Source organism: Euphorbia lathyris, chromosome 4 (genome assembly GCF_963576675.1).
Source record: "Euphorbia lathyris chromosome 4, ddEupLath1.1, whole genome shotgun sequence".
NCBI lineage: Eukaryota > Viridiplantae > Streptophyta > Magnoliopsida > Malpighiales > Euphorbiaceae > Euphorbia > Euphorbia lathyris.
This window is the reverse complement of record NC_088913.1, coordinates 5,327,817-5,349,484: the sequence shown is the minus strand read 5'-3', so window position 1 is coordinate 5,349,484 and position 21,668 is coordinate 5,327,817. Positions and strand designations below refer to the sequence as shown.

General features: G+C 37.6%; 1 protein-coding gene across 2 annotated transcripts; it reads right to left on the bottom strand.

The window, feature by feature from the left end:
• Positions 1-2,510: 2,510 nt before the first annotated feature.
• Positions 2,511-20,476, bottom strand: LOC136226647 (uncharacterized). Of its 2 annotated transcripts, XM_066015256.1 has the most exons (14): positions 19,700-20,476; positions 16,405-16,953; positions 13,649-14,815; positions 13,238-13,565; positions 12,535-12,790; positions 11,153-11,369; positions 10,698-11,047; positions 10,087-10,590; positions 8,526-9,729; positions 7,121-7,474; positions 6,804-7,041; positions 3,458-5,973; positions 3,232-3,374; positions 2,511-3,141 (listed from the first exon to the last, which is right to left on the bottom strand). In XM_066015256.1, exons 1-14 carry the CDS (start codon positions 19,805-19,807, stop codon positions 2,718-2,720), a joined length of 8,358 nt encoding a protein of 2,785 aa, XP_065871328.1. In that variant the 5' UTR covers positions 19,808-20,476; the 3' UTR covers positions 2,511-2,717. The 2 variants fall into 2 exon arrangements, with proteins under 2 accessions (XP_065871328.1, XP_065871329.1); XM_066015257.1 differs by lacking the exon at positions 19,700-20,476 and having other exon boundaries at positions 13,649-14,873; positions 16,405-16,494.
• Between the last annotated feature and the right edge of the window lie 1,192 nt (positions 20,477-21,668).

Below are 21,668 nucleotides of genomic sequence, written 5' to 3'. Positions count from 1 at the left end.
CTATGCCGAAATGTCTGCCATGTTTACCCTTTTCTTCCCCTTCCTTTTCCCTTTTGTTTCTTTTTGTTCTTGCTAGTTCCCTTCCCATTATTTCTTGCTTGAGAACTGCTGGCTTGTTTTCCAAGATTTGCTTAAGAAGAACTTCCACTTTTCGCCGCCTCGCCGGTTCCTTCTTCTTCATGGTGATGGCAGGTTTCTGACACTACTTCGAGGACTTCATCTTGTTCGAAGAATAACTCATACAACTATCCATTCTTGGCATTGTTGAATCAAGCTGGCTGAGAAGTTCTCGTATTCTTGGAATGTTATTCACAAGTTCCGGCTCCCTTGCACAAACAACATAGTTTTTGTAGAGGAATGATATATAAACTTGCTTGATAGGAACGAAGAAGCTAGACAGCAGTTTGACCGTGAACTTTCACCTAAGAAATTTGATGTTGAAGGATACCTGAGGACTCCATTTTCGAGAATGGAGCTTTTTGGGTCTAATGAAGAGAAATGAGCAGTTTAGGGTTTTGGGGATTTGGGGATTTAGGGGTAATAATAAATTGATTGGAGGATAATGTTTTTCTCCATATAGTCAAAGGGGTTACTTACCCTTTTAGTCAGCTCTCTCTTAGGAATTTATGTTGAAACATAGTTTGAGTTTCACTAAAAGCACAATTTAGAGAAATAAGGAATAGAGAACTAAAGCTTTTATAGAGTCAATACACATATTCTTGATGATGAGCAGGTTTTTACTGTTAATTCGGATATTTGTTTCGTGTTATGATAGAAAAAATTCTGTGTTTCATACAATTTTCTGCTCTTTTACTGATCTGTGTTCTCTTGATGATGCTTTGTGCCTCCATAATTTGTTACCATGTCACTCTTTATTGTGCTCATTGCTTCGTTTCGACTTTCGCCTTCCTCAGCAAGGTTATGAGTTTCATGTCTAGAACACTTAGATTCAAGGTTGAGTTGATGATAAATGAAGCCTTGCTTATACTTAGATTATGTGAGTTTTTCTTTTATGCTTGCTTCAGATGGATCAGTGTTAACCGAACCTCCGGTATTTGAATATGCACCTAATTTGCAAATGCAGGCGGTACAAAGTTTTACGAAACAGCATGTTACTGATATTGAGTTATATACATGAATAGCATAGTTAATTGTCAACTAGTCATCGATCCAAAACAACCAAGCCGTTGAAAAAGAAGAAGAGATTCTCGAATCTCCTGAATCCTATGCCGAAATGTCTGCCATGTTTACCCTTTTCTCCCCTTTTGTTTCTTTTTGTTCTTGCTAGTTCCCTTCCCGTTGTTTCTGGCTTGAGAACTGCTGGCTTGGTTTCCAAGATTTGTCTCAGAAGAACTTCCATTTTTTGCCACCTTCTTCATGGTGATGGAAGGTTTCCGACACGACTTTTTCGAGCATTTCATCTTGTTCGAAGAATAACTCATCCAAGAAACTATCCATTCCTAGTCAGTCTCTCTTAGGGATTTATGCTGAAACATAGTTTGAGTTTCACTAAAAGCACAATTTAGAGAAATAAGGAATAGAGAACTAAAGTTTTCATAGAGTCAATACACATATTCTTGATGTTGAGCAGGTTTTTACTGTTAATTCGGATATTTGTTTCGTGTTATGATAAAAAAAATTCTGAGTTTCATACAATTTTATGTTCTTTTACTGATCTTTGTTCTCTTGATGATGTTGTGTGCCTCCAGAAATTTGTTATCATGTCACGATTTATTGTGCTCATTGCTCTGTTTCGACTTTCGCCGTCCAAGGCTATGCGTTTCTTGTCTAGAACACTTAGATTCAAGGTGATGAGTACGTGTTAGCAAATGAAGTCCTGCTTAGCTTATTTCAGTTTTTTTATGCTTGCTTCAATGAGAGGTATTTTCCGTTGTTTCGACTTTGGCCGTCCTCTTTATTGTCCTCAGCAAGGCTACGAGTTTCGTGTCTAGAACACTTATTCAAGGTTGAGTTGATGAGTGCACGCTATCAAATGAAGCGTTGCTTATACTTAGATTATTTCAATTTCATTATGCTTGCTTCATTGGGAGGTGTTTTGCTTTGTTTCGACTTTAGCCGTCCTCTTTATTGTGTTCAGCAAGGCTATGAGTTTCATGTCTAGAACACTTAGATTCGAGATTGAGTTGATGAGTACATGTTAGCAAATCAAACATTGCTTTATACTTTGATTATTTCAGTTTCTTTATGCTTGCTTCAATGGGAGATATTTGCTTTGTTTCGACTTTAACCGTCCTCTTTATTGTGTTCAGCAAGGCTATGAGTTTCGTGTCTAGAACACTTAGATTTGAGATTGAATTGATGAGTACATGTTAGCAAGTGAAGCCTTGCTTATACTTAGATTATTGCATTTTCGTTATGCTTGCTTCATTGGGAGGTATTTTGCTTTGTTTTGATTTTAACAGTCCTCTTTATTATGTTCAGAAATGCTATGAGTTTTGTGTCTAGAACACTTAGATTCGAGATTTTTGCTTCAGATGGAGCAGCGTCAACCGAACCTCCGGTATTTGAATATACGCCTCATTCTCAAATGCAGACAGCGCAAACTTTTACAAAACAGCATATTACTGATATTGAGTTATATACATGAATAGCATAGTTAATTATCAACTAGTCATCGATCCAAAACAACCAAGCCGTTGAAAAAGAAGAAGAGATTCTCGGATCTCCTGAATCCTATGCCGAAATGTCTGAAATGTTTACGCTTTTCTCCCCTTTCCTTTTCCCTTTTGTTTCTTTTTGTTCTTGCGAGTTCCCTTCCCATTGTTTCTGGCTTGAGAACTGCTGGCTTGGTTTCCAAGATTCGCCTGAGAAGAACTTCCATTCTTTCCCGCCTCGCTGGTTCCTTCTTCTTCTTGGTGATGACAGGTTTCCGACACTACTTCGAGAATTTCATCTTGTTCTTGGTTTCCAAGATTTGCCTGAGAAGGACTTCCATTCTTTGCCGCCTCGCTGGTTCCTCCTTCTTCATAGTGATGGCAGGTTTCCGACACAACTTCTTCGAGGATTTCATCTTGTTTGAAGAATAACTCATCCAAGAAACTATTCGTTCTTGGCATTTTCGAATCAAGCTGGCTAAGAAGTTCTTCTATTCGTGGAAGGTTCTTCACAAGTTCCGGCTCCCTTGCACAAACAACATATTTACTTTTCAATTTACACATTTAAGATACAATACCAAACATAAGCTTATTAAATAACCATGCTTATACTGACCTCACATCTAATACGGAATATAGTTGCTTCATTTCGTCAAGGATCGCGGATGCTTCTCCATATGGTTTTTCATTTTTTCTGTCAGAATCACCGCATCCTTCCAACGCAGAACATAAAATGTAGATTCTCTCCTCTATGGTTGCCTGAAAAATAGAATCATAATATTGAATCGCATAACTGACGGTGTTCCTACGAACTGTAGAAACATAAACGAGTTTTAGATTACCTTAAGTGCTGGAACACTTGCTATAAAACTCCTTATGACTTCTTCATTATTCAATGTTTTCAGTGATTTCAGTACTTCCCTATAGTTGGAAGGAACTTGCAGATCAAGTTTTTTCTGATCTTGAGTAGCTTTATTGATATTCGGAAACAAGGCTGTCCACATGTCTTCTTTACTATGCTCGATCATATGCAGAAAAATCACGTCTGGGAAAAATTGTGGAACGTTTTCACCCAAACTCACGACTACCAGTGGATTCCCCATTTCCTTAAATACCTCAGAAAACATCTCTATATCTGAACCTACATTCCTAGACCGACGTTTCCGCCTTCTGTTAAGGGCAACAACGAAATCCGATGGCAGTTGATTCCTGATATAATTCCTACCCAGCCACTCAAAAAGAAATTCCTGAAAATAACCGAAGTTCAAATAAAGTAAACATGCTGTAACAACTAATCTCAAAGTCACAGCTCTGGAACGATCCATCACATTTCCACGAGACCTTTTAATCCACTCCGTTGTATCCTCGTTACATAAGAGAAACTGCTGAACTATGCGAGCTAAGAAATCCAGAATGGCTTTGATAGGATATGCATCAAGGTTTTTTAATCTGGAAATCGAGCTGCCATTGCGTTCCATGTGGACTAGTATTTCAGAAAAAGAAGACTTCGTCGTGAAGAAGTGTCCTCGCACGCAAGATACAAGAATCAGTTGACGCTCGATAAGGTAGAGAAAGCATTCAGGCGAGATATAATCATATGCTTTTCTCCAGTTAACAATGTAAATGTCTTCCAAAACTCTATGTAACTTCCCCATGATAGTTTCCTCACCCGGTACTTGGCTTTTCTTGTCTGCTAAACCGGTCTCTCTGCAGAGATCAACAATCAAAGCCATCCATGACTCGTTCCATTCGAAACCATCTTTAATTTTCTCAAACAACTGATTGTCTAGTTTACATGACCCGAGAATCGCAACTAATATCCTACCAAGCTGCCCATAGGATACAGTTTTCTTGAACCTGACCGCTTCACAAGTAAATTCCTTAACTAAATCCCCAAAATTCCCGGTTCTCCTTGCGGAAATCATGTTCTCTTTCAATGATTCTCTCCAGTCCAGAGGAAAGACACAGCTGAATAGATGTTTAGCGGGGAGTTCAACGAATCTCTGCAGTGCTCTGTTGTCATGGAATCGGCGTTCCAGGAATTTGGAAACTAGCAGGAACTTTGCGACGGTATAGATATGATAGAGATGTCTGCTTTGGCAGAAGAGGGATGAGGAATTCTTAACCGAAAGAGTATAAAGGCCTTCGAGTTTCGCCAAGATATCCATACCAACAGAGAGTAATTCGGAGCCCCAATAGCTCTGAGCAGCAGAAGCAAACTGGTGAGCATCTAATGAAATGAACTTTCCCTTGCTTCTTATCGATCGACTATCCAACCATTTCACCCAGTACGCATCAGGGATCATCAGATTGTAGACCGGATTCAGATTATCGAATTGCCTGCGCACCGCCAAGTAATTCAAGCAGAATTCGCCCATGATTTTCCCATCACCGACATTTTGTGTTTCAACACTTCTCAAGTACTCAAATATGTTCACAATCTTATTCTTCCAGAAATTCCAGAAGTGTACTAGTGTCTCAGCAGAAACCCGATTCTTCGAAATTTCACCTGCTGAAAACCTTGCTATATCATGAATCATGTGATCTTCCCACCCATATTTAGAGTCGTTCAATTTAAGATGTGCATCCAGAATCTTCCGTGCGGATATTATCTCGCCATGATAGATCTTGTGTGCCCGAGAAGCATCTAAATGTTGTTTCATAGTCGACAAGCTACTGTGATCATTCAACAATATTTCAGCCTCCATATGAACAAACTCATAAAACTGTTCCGAATCAGTCTTCGCGAAAGCTTTTGCTTTCGCTAAAAGATCGTCCTTCACCGCAAACTGCTTCAAGGGCCAACCTTTGCTACTACATGACCAAAGAGAGCAAGCAAATACATACCAAAGAATAAGCAATGATGCCTCCTTCAAATGCCCAGCCTTCCCGACCAAATCAGCCTCACGCAAGAGTTCCCCTTTCATCTTCGCAATTTTTGCTGCCTCGAGAAAGTTCCCCGACTCTTCTTCAAATGACATAAGCTCATCGAAACAACCTAACTTTTCCAAGAAATCACGGATAGAAGCTACACAATCGAAAGCTCTAACGTATTTCATCATGGCTCTATTGTCATTCCGCTCGTGATAGTGAAGTGCACACCTCTCCAGAAACTCTTGTTCTGTTCTATCAATCTCTTTGCTTCTTTTGACCGTAGAAGTATCTGCATTTTGTTTCCAGGACTGAATATAATTCAACCCCTTTTCAAAGAGGCTTCCTTCGCTGCAGGATTTAAGACATTTCGAGAAATTGCTGCCATTAGCATAAACTTCTGCTGCAAACTCGTAACATCCTGCGAGATATAAACATTCGCCAGCTCTTTCCATTGATGACTCCCCGCATTTCAAATAAATTTTTCCTACAAAAGAAACAATTGCAAGAAATGAGTACAGAAATTGTTGATTGAAGAAACTTATTCCTCACGATTGGAGTGGTAACTTTAACAAGGTTGCGTTGTTAACGATTCCATTAGGAACCGCAGACTTCATCCCCTATTGTGTGAACAGAGAGTATTCACTCACTGCACCTGCTATTTAGCTATGATATCCCGAATCATCCTTTGGACAAGCTCAGTTCGCTCATCCATCGGGAAAATGGGTTAATGACGGAATAACAGAAATACTCTAGCACGATTCTATACTTCTATTCGATAACCACAGTACAGTTGAGAGAAAGACATCTAGAAGTGTTCAAGATTAAAAGATTATCGAGCAATTTAATAGGTTATGAAGGCGTAACAAGAAGAATGGTCTGAAATAACCAATAGGTCTCTACTCTTTAGAAAGAATTCTGTACCTGCTCTTTCATATTCTTTCAACAGGAAAAAAACATTACAATTCTATTCGATTAAGCGAAGTACAGTCGAGAGAAAGACATCTAGAAGTGTTCAAGATTAAAAGATTATCGAGCAATTTAAGAGATTATGAAAGCGTAACAAGAAGAATGGTCTGAAATAACCAATAGGTCTCTACTCTTTAGAAAGAATTCTGTACCTGCTCTTTCATATTCTTTCAACAGGAAAAAACATTACAATTCTATTCGATTAAGCGAAGTACAGTCGAGAGAAAGACATCTAGTAGTGTTCAAGGTTAAAAGATTATCGTGCAATTTAAGAGATTACGAAGGCGTAACAAGAAGAATGTTCTGAAATAACTAATAGGTCTCTACTCATTAGAAAGAATTCTGTACCTGCTCTTTCATATTCTTTCAACAAGAAAAAACATTCTGCAGCGTACTCGTTTTTTCCAATGGATTCAAAAATTTCAGCAGCTTGCCTACGAGCAATAGAAGCCGTTTCAGGATTTGAAGCATGCATTTTATCAGCAGCTGCTCTAAGCCCTGCAGCCTTGGCCAATTTTTCTCCGTACTCATCTCCAGCTCTTTCGAAACACATTGTTGCCATCTCGTAATTACCCTCACGTAAAAGCTGCAGTATCAACACGAGCAATAAGAATATCGACTAAGGCTATTCGAGTTTTAATAAGTACTAAAAGAAGTTAACATACCTTATAACCCTGAGATTTCCATTCTTCCGGACTGCTAGCAACTTGCATTGCTGTTGCAAGTGAATCATCAAGCTTCCTGACTTGCACAAGTCCCTTTTTCCTCCAATAGTCAAACATGGGTTTAGAAAACTCCTCGGAATTCTCACAAATCCACAACCTCTGTCTCGTACGAGTAATCGCAACGTACAACTGCTTCAACTCAGAACACATGATGTTGTATTTTGATGGATTAAAGCTTGGGAAAGATTGTCCAGTGCTAGCATCAAGCAAACGTTGTTCGCTCATGTATTGATACATAACTCTCCATTTATTTCTCAATGGTGACGCACCAAAAAAATTGTACAACAGAACATCCTACGAGGAAACAAGTCGAAAGATTAAAATAAAACTGCAAACATGTAGGCAAGTGTTAAATGAGATATTTTCATAATCGTGTAATATATAGGGGAGTGTTGAATGAGATATTATAGTGCTAGTTCCTCCCGGAGGGACAAATAAACGTCGTCCCAAAGAGTTAGTCATTTAACATAATAAAGGGCGGCCCGGTCGCACTACGCGTCCCCGCTGAGCGAGGGTCCGGGGAGGGGTCCCACCACAAGGGTGTACTGGGGGCAAGCCTTCCCCAGCCAATTTATTTGGAAAGAGGCCGCTCCTAAGACTCGAACCCGTGACATCTTGGTCACACGACAACAACATTTACCGTTGCGCCAATAAATAGAGAAATTATAAACAAAATGAGCATGAGCATAGATGTCAAATCGAGATTCAATTTGTGAATCGAAATCCTCATTTTGTGAATCGTGACACATGAAATGAATCGTAAGATTCGATTTTAATTCTTAATATTATATATATATATATGACCATGTTAGAACTTAAAATATTATCAAATATTAGTTTGGCAATTAATTTTGATTTGTCAAAAAAAGTCATTTCAAGTGCTTAATATATATATATATATTACCGACTCGAGCTATTCGGCTGATTCAACACTGATTCGTCCGACTCACACCCGATTCTTAATCAATTTCGATTCTTCATACAGAATCGGCTCAAAATGGAGCCAACTCGACTGGAATACGATTCCAATCACGAATTGTTGGACTCGAACGACTCAGGAGATTCACCACCAATTCGTTCAATTCTTAATCAATTTAGATTCTGATGTCTACTCGCCTTAAATTGTAGGATTCGAATCGCGAATCGGTGGACTAGGACAACTCAGGCGATTCAACTGATTCACCACCAATTCATCTGATTCACATCCGATTCTTAATCAATTTAGATTCTGCCTATAGAGTCTGCTCGAAATGGAGCTGACTCGACTCCAATCGTACAATTCAAATCGAATAGTACGATTAAAACAACAGTAAGCAAGAGCAAGAAAAGGAAGGAATGAACAGACCTGAAACTCTAAGCCCTTGCACTCCACTATGGTCAAGACAAGAGCTTGTTTTCCAACATATTTAGAGATTTCTTTTCTAGCAGAATCATCCCTTACTAATATCACTTGTTCCGCTCCAAATCCGACAAACTTACTTCCAACATTCCCATTGTTTCCAAATATAGTGATAATTGCATTTTCATCACCGCATGATTCCAGCAAAATCGGGGCTTCCCCGAAAATGAAACTAGTTTCGTGACTCAAAATATCAACAAATTTTGGGAAGAACCGGTACAAAAGATCTATAACACTTTGAGCTAACTTAAGAACACCGCCATGAGTCCGGAAGTTTTGGCTCAAATGAAAGATTTTTGATATGTGACCTTTTTCCTTCCTTCTGTCATTCTCTTCAATTCTCGAACCCATAATGAAATGATCATAGAATAATGATCTTATATCTTCGAATCTGAAGTCGATTCCCCGCGCAATAGTCTGTGCAGTATCACCAGAAAACACAAAACCCTCATTCACATTGTTGCTGACGTGTTTGAAAAGTGCGACTTGCCTCATCGTAAGATCTTGGACTTCATCGATGTAGACAAAATCCATCATGTCTCCAACATATCTTTCATTCCTAAGCCGACGATGAAGATCAATGACGATATCAGCCATATCGAAATCACCATTCTCCATCTTCATCTTTTCATAATCTTCGAATGCATCATATATCAGTTCCCTCTCATGCCTACTCAAAGTGGAAACCCGACCCTCAGCCAATATAACATAATCTTCCCTACCGAGCCTACCATCACAAGAGTCACTTGATTGTAGGCCCCCTTTTATTCGAGACATTATCTCCGTAAACACTCTGGAAAAGTCGAGCTTCTTAGTCAGCTTTGAATTCAAATGTGGCCAGTAAACCAAACAAAAATTTTCAAAATTAACCTCCCTCGTTTTCAGAAAAGTTTGCATTAAAATAGATCCTGAAACATTACTCGTTTTATCACACAGAAGCTGCCTCACATCAGGAAATCTTGCAAAGTATGAAGTGCCAATTGTTCCATCAAGCATCATCAGAAACTTATTAAAAGTTATCACAAGAGGAAACGACTTTGGAGTAACACCAATAAACGAATCAGGAATATCCTCGAATCGTGCAGCTTTATCAACATCTTCCATATCTAATGAACTATTACAGCCAGAATATTTTCCACTGGAGACAAAGCTGTAAACATGTATGAGATATATTAGAATGCAACTTCATGCCACGAAAAATCAAGTCGAACCAAACCACAGTGAGCATGTATATTATATTCAAAAGTAGGGGTGTCAAAACAAGTTGTCGTATTATAATCAGGTTATGTAATCTAAATATTCCACATGATTATACATGGTAAAATTGCAACAAAAACGAAAATCATATCCAAAGGATCGTGCCATGTGGGTTATCTCTATAAATCGTGTTTTTATCGTAACCCGATTCAAAAGGCATGGAATATAATATTATGAAAAACAATGAGGTATAAATCTGACCGACTTTGTGACATTACATAATCAGTATATATTGAAGACTGATGCACACCTTTTCAGCCGAGCAACTTGTTGTTTGACAGCAAAACAAAGTTTAGGACTAACGGTCACAAAAAGCTGGCGCAGTACAGTATTTTCCGCGTCTCCAACAGGTTCATCCTTGGCATTATTTCTGCACGGCTCGTTATATCCTTCAATTGCCATATGAAAAAGTTGCTCTTTCTTGAACAATTTCATAGTCAAAACAGTCGTTTTTCCGGTGCCTGATCTTCCCAGAATAAATGTGCTTCTTTGGTGAAAAATTATTTCCCGTTCTTCGTCTGTTACTTCGAAAGGGAGTTCAAGCTCCCGACCATCCCCATCAGAAAGCAAGTGGCTAACAACTCCAGATGACAAGTTATAAAATTTCATTAGCAATAAGCTGTCACTCACTTTCGAATTCTCCACATAACATCCTTCATCAGAATTCAAATTGCTTCCTGATTCATTGTCCCCGAGACTCTTATATCGGACAATATCAGTAGAAACCGACCAAGTTGTAGGAATTTCCAAATCCCTGGACATGTTAAACCAACATCAGTTTTATACAAGAAAAAAGAAAATACTTTTCGCTTTTATACATGTTATGATTCACAAATGTTACTAGTAATCTGAAAGGCATACCCTTCTAAGAGTTTCTCATTGCAACGGCTGACAAAATCATCGGTATATCTTTCGAAAATGGCATTGAGACGCCTGGTTAATTTCGGAACATCTTCTAATGGTAATATATCCCAAACTTTCAAAACTTGGGTGTACCTATGCTCCTTCACTACGTCAATCGAGGATATTACGTACAAGCCTACAACCTTGAACTGCCTCAAGAAACGAAAAGATTCCGAAATAGCATCTGCATTCCTCTGCTTAGGACGCCAACCACTCGAAAGTCTAAGTATATAGTTCAAAGCAAATGTCTTTGCCTGAACTGATGCCAATTTCCCAAATGATCTTTTGAAGTTTTCACTAAACAGAACCTGAGGAAACCATAAAACAAACATAAATATTACTTAAGAACATATAAGACTAAAGGGCGGCCTGGTGGACTACGTGTCCGGGGATATAATTACTAAATTACGTACCTTCCATCTACAGTTTCTGAAATATACACTATCTCCACTGAGCAAATCATCAAGTTGATCAAACTCTTTCTTCACTTCTAAAATGGTTTTCGCCAATCCCTTGTCTTGATCGACATTAAAGAAGCAATTACGCTTCTTAGCATCATTGACAATATTTGTCCAAATGGATTCGCTATTAATTAACGTTCTCTCATTCCCCAAAATCCAGAGACAGTGCCTACAAGGACCAATAAATAAGCTCATGTTGCAACAATCAGAAGAAATATATGTTGCACGGAAATGGAAACAGACACCAGGACACATTATTTCTAAAAACATATAGCTAGAAAACAGTAATGAAAACTAGAAAAGAAACGGATACAGAAACAGACACAAAACGCAGAATCAGCTATCGCTATTAAGTAACATTCTCTCATTCCCCAAAATCCAGAGACAGTGCCTACAAAGACCAATAAATAAGCTCATGCTACAACAATTACAAGAAATCTGTTGCACGGAAATGGAAACGGACACCAGGAAACGTTATTTCTAAATAAATGCAGCTAGAAAATGGTAGTGAAAACTAGAAAAGAAACGGAAATAGAAATAGACATGAAACGCGGAATCGCTAGCTGTATTTGTCCAAATGGAATCGCTATTAAGTAACGTTCTCTCATTCCCCAAAATCCAGAGACAGTGCCTACAAGGACCAATAAATAAGCTCATGTTACAACAATCACAAGAAATCTATGCTCCACTGAAATGGAAACGGACACCGGGAAACATTATTTCTAAAAAAATATAGCTAGGAAACAGTAATGAAAACTAGAAAAGAAACGGAAACAGAAACAAACACAAAACGCAGAATCGCTAGCTGTATTTGTCCAAATGGAATCGCTATTAAGTAACATTCTCCCATTCCCCAAAAACCAGAGAAAGTGCCTACAAAGACCAATAAATAAGCTCATGCTACAACAACCACAAGAAATCTGTTGCACGGAAATGGAAACAGACACGAGGAAACGTTATTTCTAAATTAATACAGCTAGAAAACGGTAATGAAAACTAGAAAAGAAACAGATACAGAAACAGACACAAAACGCAGAATCAGCTATTGCTATTAAGTAACATTCTCTCATTCCCCAAAATCCAGAGACAGTGCTACAAAGACCAATAAACAAGCTCATGCTACAACAATCACAAGAAATCTGTTGCACGGAAATGGAAACGGACACCAGGAAACGTTATTTCTAAATAAATACAGCTAGAAAACCGTAATGAAAACTAGAAAAGAAATAGAAACAGAAACAGACACGAAACGCGGAATACTGAAGAAGAGTTTCCGTACAACATAGTGAGAAATAAATACAAGAGATAGTAAAAGAATCAATCTGAAGCAATACCTTGCCCTTGTTAGAGCAACATTGATTCTCTGATAATTAGACATGAAACCAATTGCTCCTCCTCTATTTGCTCTCACAGTTGACATTATTATGATATCTTCCTCCCCGCCTTGAAATCCATCAACTGACCTCACCTTAACCGAAAAGCCAGCATTAGTTTCAAATTGGCGGCCAAGTTTGTCTTGAATCGCAACCACTTGAGCTGCATAAGGAGAAATTACTCCAATGCTAATATTCTCCTTTGAGCCATTCCATGCTGCATACATCAGAAGCCAATACTTTGCTAAGTTTTGTTGTGCGGATTTAACGAAAGATAAATAAACAAACAATCAAAACACAGATTTACGTGGTTCACCAACGTTGTGTTGGCTAGTCCACGGGCAGAAGGAGAATAATATTTATTAGGAGTCGGAAAATCAGATTACAAATTAGGTTTACATAATGGAGTATTACAAATTAGGAGTTGGAACCCACGATGTCCCCACGATGTCTAATCCAAATAGAAAACCGAAACACAATACTAATCCAAATACCCCCGTTGCTTCCTGTCCTAGTGTGTTATACTGATTCAAGGCATTACGACAAGTTTCATTCGGAAATGGTGTTGAAATGTTCTAATGTATAAACTAATTACTTCGTTTTCCATGTTTTTCGACCCAAATTTATGTACCTTTAAACAGTAAATATGCGAAAAAAAGCATACCTTTGTACAGACTCCGTAGCAGTTTCGATACAATAGCAACCTCAACTGTATTTAGTCTGCTGTGCCCAACATCATCCATCACTTCTCGTCCACCAAACACATTTATAAATGAATAGGGACCGAACATTGGCCCCGGAAGATACTGCTTCGTATAACTTTTCGCCTTAACATTAGGTGCATCCAAGATGTTATTCGAATAGAAAGTTGAATTTGGAAAGTGACTGATCGCCGGATGCATTCTATATTGCATATTTAGAAGGTGTTTCGGATGGCCCAATGAACTTAACCTTTCAAATAAACTTCTTCCGAATCCAGCTTCACAAGAAACCTGTAAAAAAAGATACAATTAGTATGGAATTATATATTCTTAAACTAGAATGTAGAAGAATTTAAGATTATGTATATATATACATTGCTTTCAACCAGAGCCGGTAATTGGCGCTCATCGCCAATAAGAATAGCATGCCGAATACCACAAAGTTGAAGGGGTATCACTGATTCACATTCTTTTAACTGCACTGCTTCATCAATTACCAGAAAGTCCAACGGCTCTATATCCATATAATGCAGCTTATACGAACTAGATGCTGTGCAGAAAATTAAAGAAGCTTTTTCGAAACAGAACTCAACTATTGAAGACTTGTTCACTGAACTTGGAAGCTGAAGTTCATTGAGGGACGAATGTAGAGCTTTTAACAAATTAAGGCATTCTCTTCTGCTCGAGCACAACTTGACTCGTATATCTCCAAAACCTTGAGGAGAATCAGATACTAACTCTGGATGTGAGAAAAACTCCTCCAATGCTTCTGAAGTTACATCATCACAAAATAGCAAACTTTCGAAATCATCAAGTAGACGAACAAGTGACACGATATTGGCTATATTATATTTCTGGATGTAACTTTCAGGTATATGAGTGCATAAACTATGCACACATTTTTTCAGTTGCATTGCAGAAAACAGGAACCTTTCTCTTGCAAACTCAAGAAAAGACTTATTCTTCCCACTGATGCGTCCTTCGGTGTTTTCACTGTGTTTTTCCTTGATCAATTCGTTTTCCAAAAAAATATGATACTGTGAAACACAATCTTCAAAGAAACCTATTGTCGAAATAAAACAATTCCGCCACCCAGTCATCGGTGCAAAGCACTCTGTAAGCCTTTGAACACGATAATCCAAAAATATTTCTCTAAATTCTGGATTCACTTTGAGTCTTTCCGTATTCCCAAATAAGAGAATATCTCCAACTGAATAAACTGAAGCATCAGTAGATTCTCTCACCAGCTTCAGAACTCTTGTCGCTACTTCTGTAATTGCTACATTGGTTGGCGCACAAGTCAAAGTCCTGCACTGCATTCTTAAAAGGCTATAAAGCAGAACACTAATAATCCTCGTCTTCCCCGTCCCTGGTGGACCCCAAATGAGTTCAACATAAGGCTTGTCGTTGAACTGCATTTTATGAAGGCAGGCAAATACAGCCTCACTCTGGGATTCATTCAATGTTGACAATAAGCTCATTATGTTTTCATCCCAGATTTTGTCTGTCTTCATATAATGTCGGGCATAATTTTCTGTGACCTGTTATGAAGCACAAACTTCCAATCAGATACCAGCGACAAAGCATATAATCCTTCACCTAAATGCAATGTTGCATGGAAACGGAAACAGACAGAATATGTTATTTCTAAAAAAGTATAGCAAAGAAACGGAAAAGAAACTGAAATCAAACATAGAAACACTACTGAAGAAGAGTTTCAGTGCAACATAGCCTAAATGAGAAGTTGCAGACATTATTATAGTAATGAAATCTCTCCAGACTTCAGTTTTATCTTAGTTAAGTTAATATAATCTCTAGTTCAAAATATGTGTTACAATAAATTTTAGTCTCTGAAGTTAAGATGATCAGCATTTTCTAACATACCTCCGAATATGAATGCCTCTTTAGCTTGAAGCGTGTACAACACAGACCTATCTTAAAGATGTGTTGAAATTGAATTAACAAATGGAGTTGTCAGGATTTGAGCTCTCGACTACATGCTCTAAAGGGCCCTCATACTATATCAAGAAACCATTTGACATAAAAGTTCAAGTTTTTAGGTAAATTGGTTCCTCGACATCTTATCAGAGACTTGTCTTCAATGGTGGGTCACTTATATGAATATTTGCTTCACGTTCTAGATGGTTTTGGGCGTGACGGGTGTGTGTTAGATGGCCTGCATTGTTTAATACATGAGCTATATGGCTCTTCCTATATGTGAGACAGTTCTCATCCTTTTACGTATCTTTCAGTAAGAGTTACGTCATTACATAGAATACATCAAGAATATAGGGAAGATTCAAGTTTTTTATTAGTATCTTTATCTATGACATAATCTGCACGCGAATGCCCCTTGGACTTGAAGTGTCTACAACACATACCTATCTTACATGCATTGAAATTCCATTAACAAATGCAGTTGTTATGATTTGAACTCTCGACTACATGGTCTAACAGACCCTGATACTATATCAAGGAACCATTTGACCCAAAAAGTTTAAATTTTTTCACCTCAATTGGTTCCTTGATATGGTTTCAGAGACTTGTATTCAATTCTGGGTCACTTATGAAACTGCACCTCGCATAGGGGAATTAAAGCTCACTATCTTGAGCCTTGTTAAGGAGCATCTTAGGAGCGCTTTTAACAACTATGGTAGTGTTGACACCACAAATTCCTAATCCACAACAAGTATAACAGCAAATCACTTACCTCTAACATAGCTCAACAGACGAGTAGCTTGAAGCGTGCACAACAAAGACCTATCTTACATGTGTTGAAACTCCATTAACAAATGGAATTGTTAGGATTTGAACTCTTGACTACGTGGTCCAAGAGACTCTGGTACTATATCAAGAAACCGTTTGATCCAAAAAGTTGGTACAAGAGACTTGTATTCAATGTTGGGTCACTTATAAATATATTGGGTTCACGTTCTAGATGGTTTTGGACGTGAAGAGCTATATGGCTTTTATATATGTAGACAGTTCTCCTATCTACCATTACATAGAATCTATGTTGCATGGACACTTCTCTTTAGTAGCGTTTCTACATGTCCGTGTCCATGTGTAACATAGCATATAATACATCATAGAATGCCAACAACAAGTAAAACATTCAAAAATCCCTTACCGTGTAATCAGGAGACAGAACTTCCTCGACAATATGCAGATTTCTTCGCATATGCAATGCTTTCCATATTCTTTTATTAGTGGTTATATTTGTCAAGAAAGTAACAAACAAAGAGTTCCACATTCCATCATTAACTTCTACTTCTTTAGATGCCTTAACTTTAAACTGAGAAGAACTGGTAGTAGCATCTTCATTCTCATCATCTGAGATTCTGCTAACCATTGCAAATGTCCATGTCCTTCCTGTTCTTTGTAAATCAGAGACAGTTTCCGGCTTAGCATCCGCTAAAATGACGATATCTCCAGGCAATGTTTTGTAAGGCTCCTTTCCATGAGAACTTTTCCTGTTTTTCCATTGATCAACCTTAACATCATATACCAAACTTCCATCAGACTTGGACTGTGACAAGGATGTTACTTCAGCAAATGGTGCTCTGCAAATCACTTCCATGCTCGAACATAATCGTGCTCTTGTTTCTTCCAGTAACGGATCCATATATGAAACAAGATATTGTTCAACTGATTCAAAGGATTCTGGAATCTTGTCCACCTGCAAAAGGATCGGATATCAAATTTTACTTCTCAGATAGAAGCGAAATCCCGTGAATCAATAGAGACTCGCATAAGAATATTGATGAAACATATTGTCAGCTATTAATATGACACATATCGATGGTCAAATTGTGTCATAATGGGTTATGTGGTGCGCATAACCCATTATGACAAGGGGTTCTAAAATGGGTTGTCTTGTCATAATTGTGTTATATGGTACGCGTAGATTCCACATAATTGTATATGATAATGCAATAAAAATGGCAGTCGTATCAAACAGACTATGTCAAGCGGGTTGTCTTTTGTGAATCGTGTTATCCACCTACAAAAGGATCAGATATCAAATTTTACGTCTCGGATAGAAGGGAAATCCCATGAATCAATAGAAACTCACTTAAGCATATTGCTGACACATATCAATGGTCAAATTTATGATACACAAGCTTTCAGAGACGGTTGTTTAAGGGGAAGGAGATCCTAACTACTTCAAATAGCGACTGATTGGTTTTAGAGACGATGATTCAATATTCTATCTTTTTAACTCAATTAGCTCGATATAGGGGTGCTAAAATGGGGTGTGTTTGTCATAATCGTGTTATGTGGTGCCTATATTACACATGATTATATATGACAATGCAATAAAAGTGGCAGATTTTGTCAAGCGGGTTGTGTTTTGTGAATCGTGTTATCGTTTTATGATTCAGTACGTCTATCTTTTACCTCACTTAGCTCGATATAGGGGTGCTAAAAAGGGTTGTCGTGTTATGTGGTGCATATATTACACATAATTGTATATGATAATGCAATAAAAGTAGTAGTCATATCAAATGATCGTGTCAAGCAGGTTGTCTTTTGTGAATCGTGTTATTGTGTAAGAAATAGCTTGATATGAGAGTGTCTATCTTTTAACTCAATTAGCTCGATATAAGGGTGATAAAATGGGTTGTCATGTCATAATCGTGTTATGTGATGTATATATTTCACATGATTATATATGACAAAACATAGTAACGGTCAAACTTATGCTACACGAGCTTTTAGAGACAAGAGATAATCCCCATTCACGAGACTCGAAACTTGACACCATGTTTAAGGGGAATGAGCTCCTAACTACTTCAAAATGGATTATCGTGTCACAACCGTGTTATGTGGTGTATATATTACAAATAATATGCTAATGCAACAAAAAAAATGGTAGTCGTATCAAATGGATCTTGTCAAGTGGATTATCGTTATGAATCGTGTTCGAAATCAACTGCCCTAGCTCGATATAAGAGTGTCAATTAACTAAATAAGAGATTAAAAAAAAATGCATTTATCATCAGACAGGATTTACAATGCCTAGCTTGAAGTTGAATTCTTAATCAAATAAGATAATTTTGAATAAAAACAGCCCTAAACCCCAAACTTCACCCGCTAGGGATTGTAGCGGGTAGGTTATCCGCACATAATGTCATTCCAGTACACTTATTGGTTTATTATTGAAACTATTTGTCTCCGGGTATACACTCTCATCCCATATAATTCGTGGGTATCCATATCCATTAAAAATCAGCAATTACATGAAATTCCCGCCCATAATTCGCGGGTACCCACATGTATTCCCATCCCATATCAATTACGGATACTTTTAAAATCTCATTCTCATCCCGAACCTTTTTAAACAGAGTTCGAGTAGTTCTATTCTAAACTATCATGCCATGAAATCTGTAACCCTTATCATCAAGAATGAGACTTTATAATGTACACAAACAAGTAGAGAATAGCAAAATGAAAATGGGTCGGGTCGGGTCAGAAGAAGCCCAGCCCAACATTGCAAAATGGAAACTGAAACTGCAGTAGCAAGCAAGCCATTGAAACTATTTCTTATGTTAGCTGTTAAATAGCACCATCAAATTCCTTTTCACCGCATCTTTTGGACTTTTTTGCCTTTCTCATAATTTTGATCAAAAACTGAAAATTCTCTCTCCAAAATCATAAACCCGAACAACAATAATTGAAATTATGAAAATAATTGTTGTGTGACAATCCGAACCCCGAAAATGGATGATTACGAGTCGGAAACATTAAGATTTACATCTTTTTATCAAAGAACTCATGAAAATAATACATATTTTTCATGACGATTTTGCATTTTTCTTCACAAAAAACAGAAGAATATTTCATTTTTCGTCACAAAAAATTGAATGATTTAGTATTTTTCGTCACTAAAACTTTTACGATTTTGCATATTTCAAAATTTGGCCTAAACGGATGCGGCATACCACCCAACCCATGGTGGGAACAGATGCGGCATACCGTTCGACTCATGGCGGGAACGGATGCGGCATACCGCTCGACCCATGGTGGGAACGGATGCCGTTCCCACCATGAACGGTATGCCACATCCGTTTAGGCTAAATTTTGAATTTTCTTTCAAAAAAAAAAATTCCAATTTCGAAAAAAAATTTATACCAAGGGCAAAATTGTCCAATGGAGACGGTAATATCTAATTTGGAGGCAATTACCCAATTTTTATTTTGAAACATTGAGCGGCACCGATGTAAAAAGGTGTAAAGTTCAGTAGCTTGAAGTTTACTGGCCATGGGTCGAATTTACCCCCAACAACTAACTACAAGCTTCCTAATGGGTTTTTGGTTCCAAGAAATTCCTTATTCATCGATCAAGATAGATAATCCAAAACCCATATAATAGTTTAACAATAATCTAATCAAGAATTCAAAAAGAAACAATAAAGTATAAACCTTGAAAAGATCTTCATCGAAAATGTCTTCCAGAGACCATTTAAACACAATGTCTGGTAAACCCTTTGGAACTGATTTCTTCTGGCTCGATGAACTCTTCCCTCCCATTCTCCTAATTTCACCTAATTTCACACACTTTCAGTTCTTCCTTTTCCCCCAATCTCCCTTACAGCATACCCATTTATGAACTCTTCACTTCCACTGTACTAATTTCTCCTAATTTCACACACTTTCAGTTCTTCCTTTTCCCCCAATCTCCCTTACAGCATACCCATTTATGAACTCTTCACTTCCACTGTACTAATTTCTCCTAATTTCACACACTTTCAGTTCTTCCTTTTCCCCCAATCTCCCTTACAGCATACCCATTTATGAACTCTTCACTTCCACTGTACTAATTTCTCCTAATTTCACACACTTTCAGTTCTTCCTTTTCCCCCAATCTCCCTTACAGCATACCCATTTATGAACTCTTCACTTCCATTGTACTAATTTCTCCTAATTTCTCCTAATTTCAGGCACTTTCAGTTCTTCTTTTCCCCAATACCCATTTCAGTTGATGAAAAGGATGAAGATTTCTTAGCAAGAAAGGAAAGAAAAGGAAACAATGGAATCTGAGCACTTGAAATCAGTGGAAAGCAGTAGTAATAAAGAAAAAGAACATCTTTTTGGGGGTTTTGATTTGATCAGAGAATAATAGTAAGGTCCTTTCGTTTTCCAATTTCTACTCTCTTTTATTTTATTGCTTGTTTCCAACATCATCCAAAGTTCAAACCTTTATTTCCTTTTAATTTCCGAGAAATTAACCCTCTTTTTAAGGGCACTTATTCTGATGCAAATGCTCATTCACTCCCTAATCCTATATTCTTTCCTCAACTCTTCCTTTACGTAGAAGTTGTTGCATTGGTTGGGTTTTAATAGCATTGTTCAAAAGCCCACTGACCCGCTCAGCCCGTCAAGCCCGCTCTTTAAAACTTTGGCTTGAATGGATATGTTTCGTAATATATCCGGTCTGATCCAAACCCGCTTAAGCTTGTATATAGAGTAGATTGGGTTTGGGATTTGTCTCAAAACACAGATCCAGCCCAATCCGACCCGAAATCTTAATAATAATTTTAATTTAATAACTTTTATAGTTTAATAAACTTTATATTTCAAAAATAAAAAATTTAGTTATCATATATTGAATATGTGAAAGAGTTACCGGTTAGTGAGAGAAGGTTTCCCATCTCTCTACCTTTTTACATCTTCTTCTCTGGCCTTTTAGTATTCACCGCCTCTCACCTCCTCACCTCAATCATCTTCTCCCCTTTTATCAATTTTTTCCGCTACTACCACCGTCACTTTGCAGGTTTACTTAGAGGAGGAATAAGGAAGCTTGTTCCTTCTTCCTCCTCCCATTTATATTTTAGTTTTCGTTTTTAGCTTTAGATTTACATTTTCTTGTTAGTTTGAAGTCTATATTCCTTCTTGAACTTCTTTTTTCGTCAGATCTACACTTGTGAGCTATACTTCTTTCTTTTATTCTTTTTTCGGTCTTAGCAAGAGCGGAAAAGGTTTATCTTGTCCGTAGATCTATAGATCTGCGTGGATGCACAAACAGAAAGGACTCAGATCCGAACGTCCGGAAGAGCCTAAAGGATGGAGTATGGATTACAACGGTTTTTCAATGGGATTCGACTTACGAGAATGATATGATTTCTATGTTTGTTGTATTTGTATCTTTCCTGGTTTTTATTGCTCTTTGTAGTTTATGTATTGCTCTTTGTAGTCTATTTCTTCCCTTTGTGGGTCTTTGCCTGTATGGGATGGAGATTTTATTCCTCTGTGTTTCGTGTTGTATTTGTATTATTAAGTTAATGGAATGGTATGTGGCATTTTATCAAAAAAAATTAAATTAAATTTCTTCAACATAAAAATTTTCACACCATATATTTTTTTTAGAAGTGGTGAACATGTACATATTTTT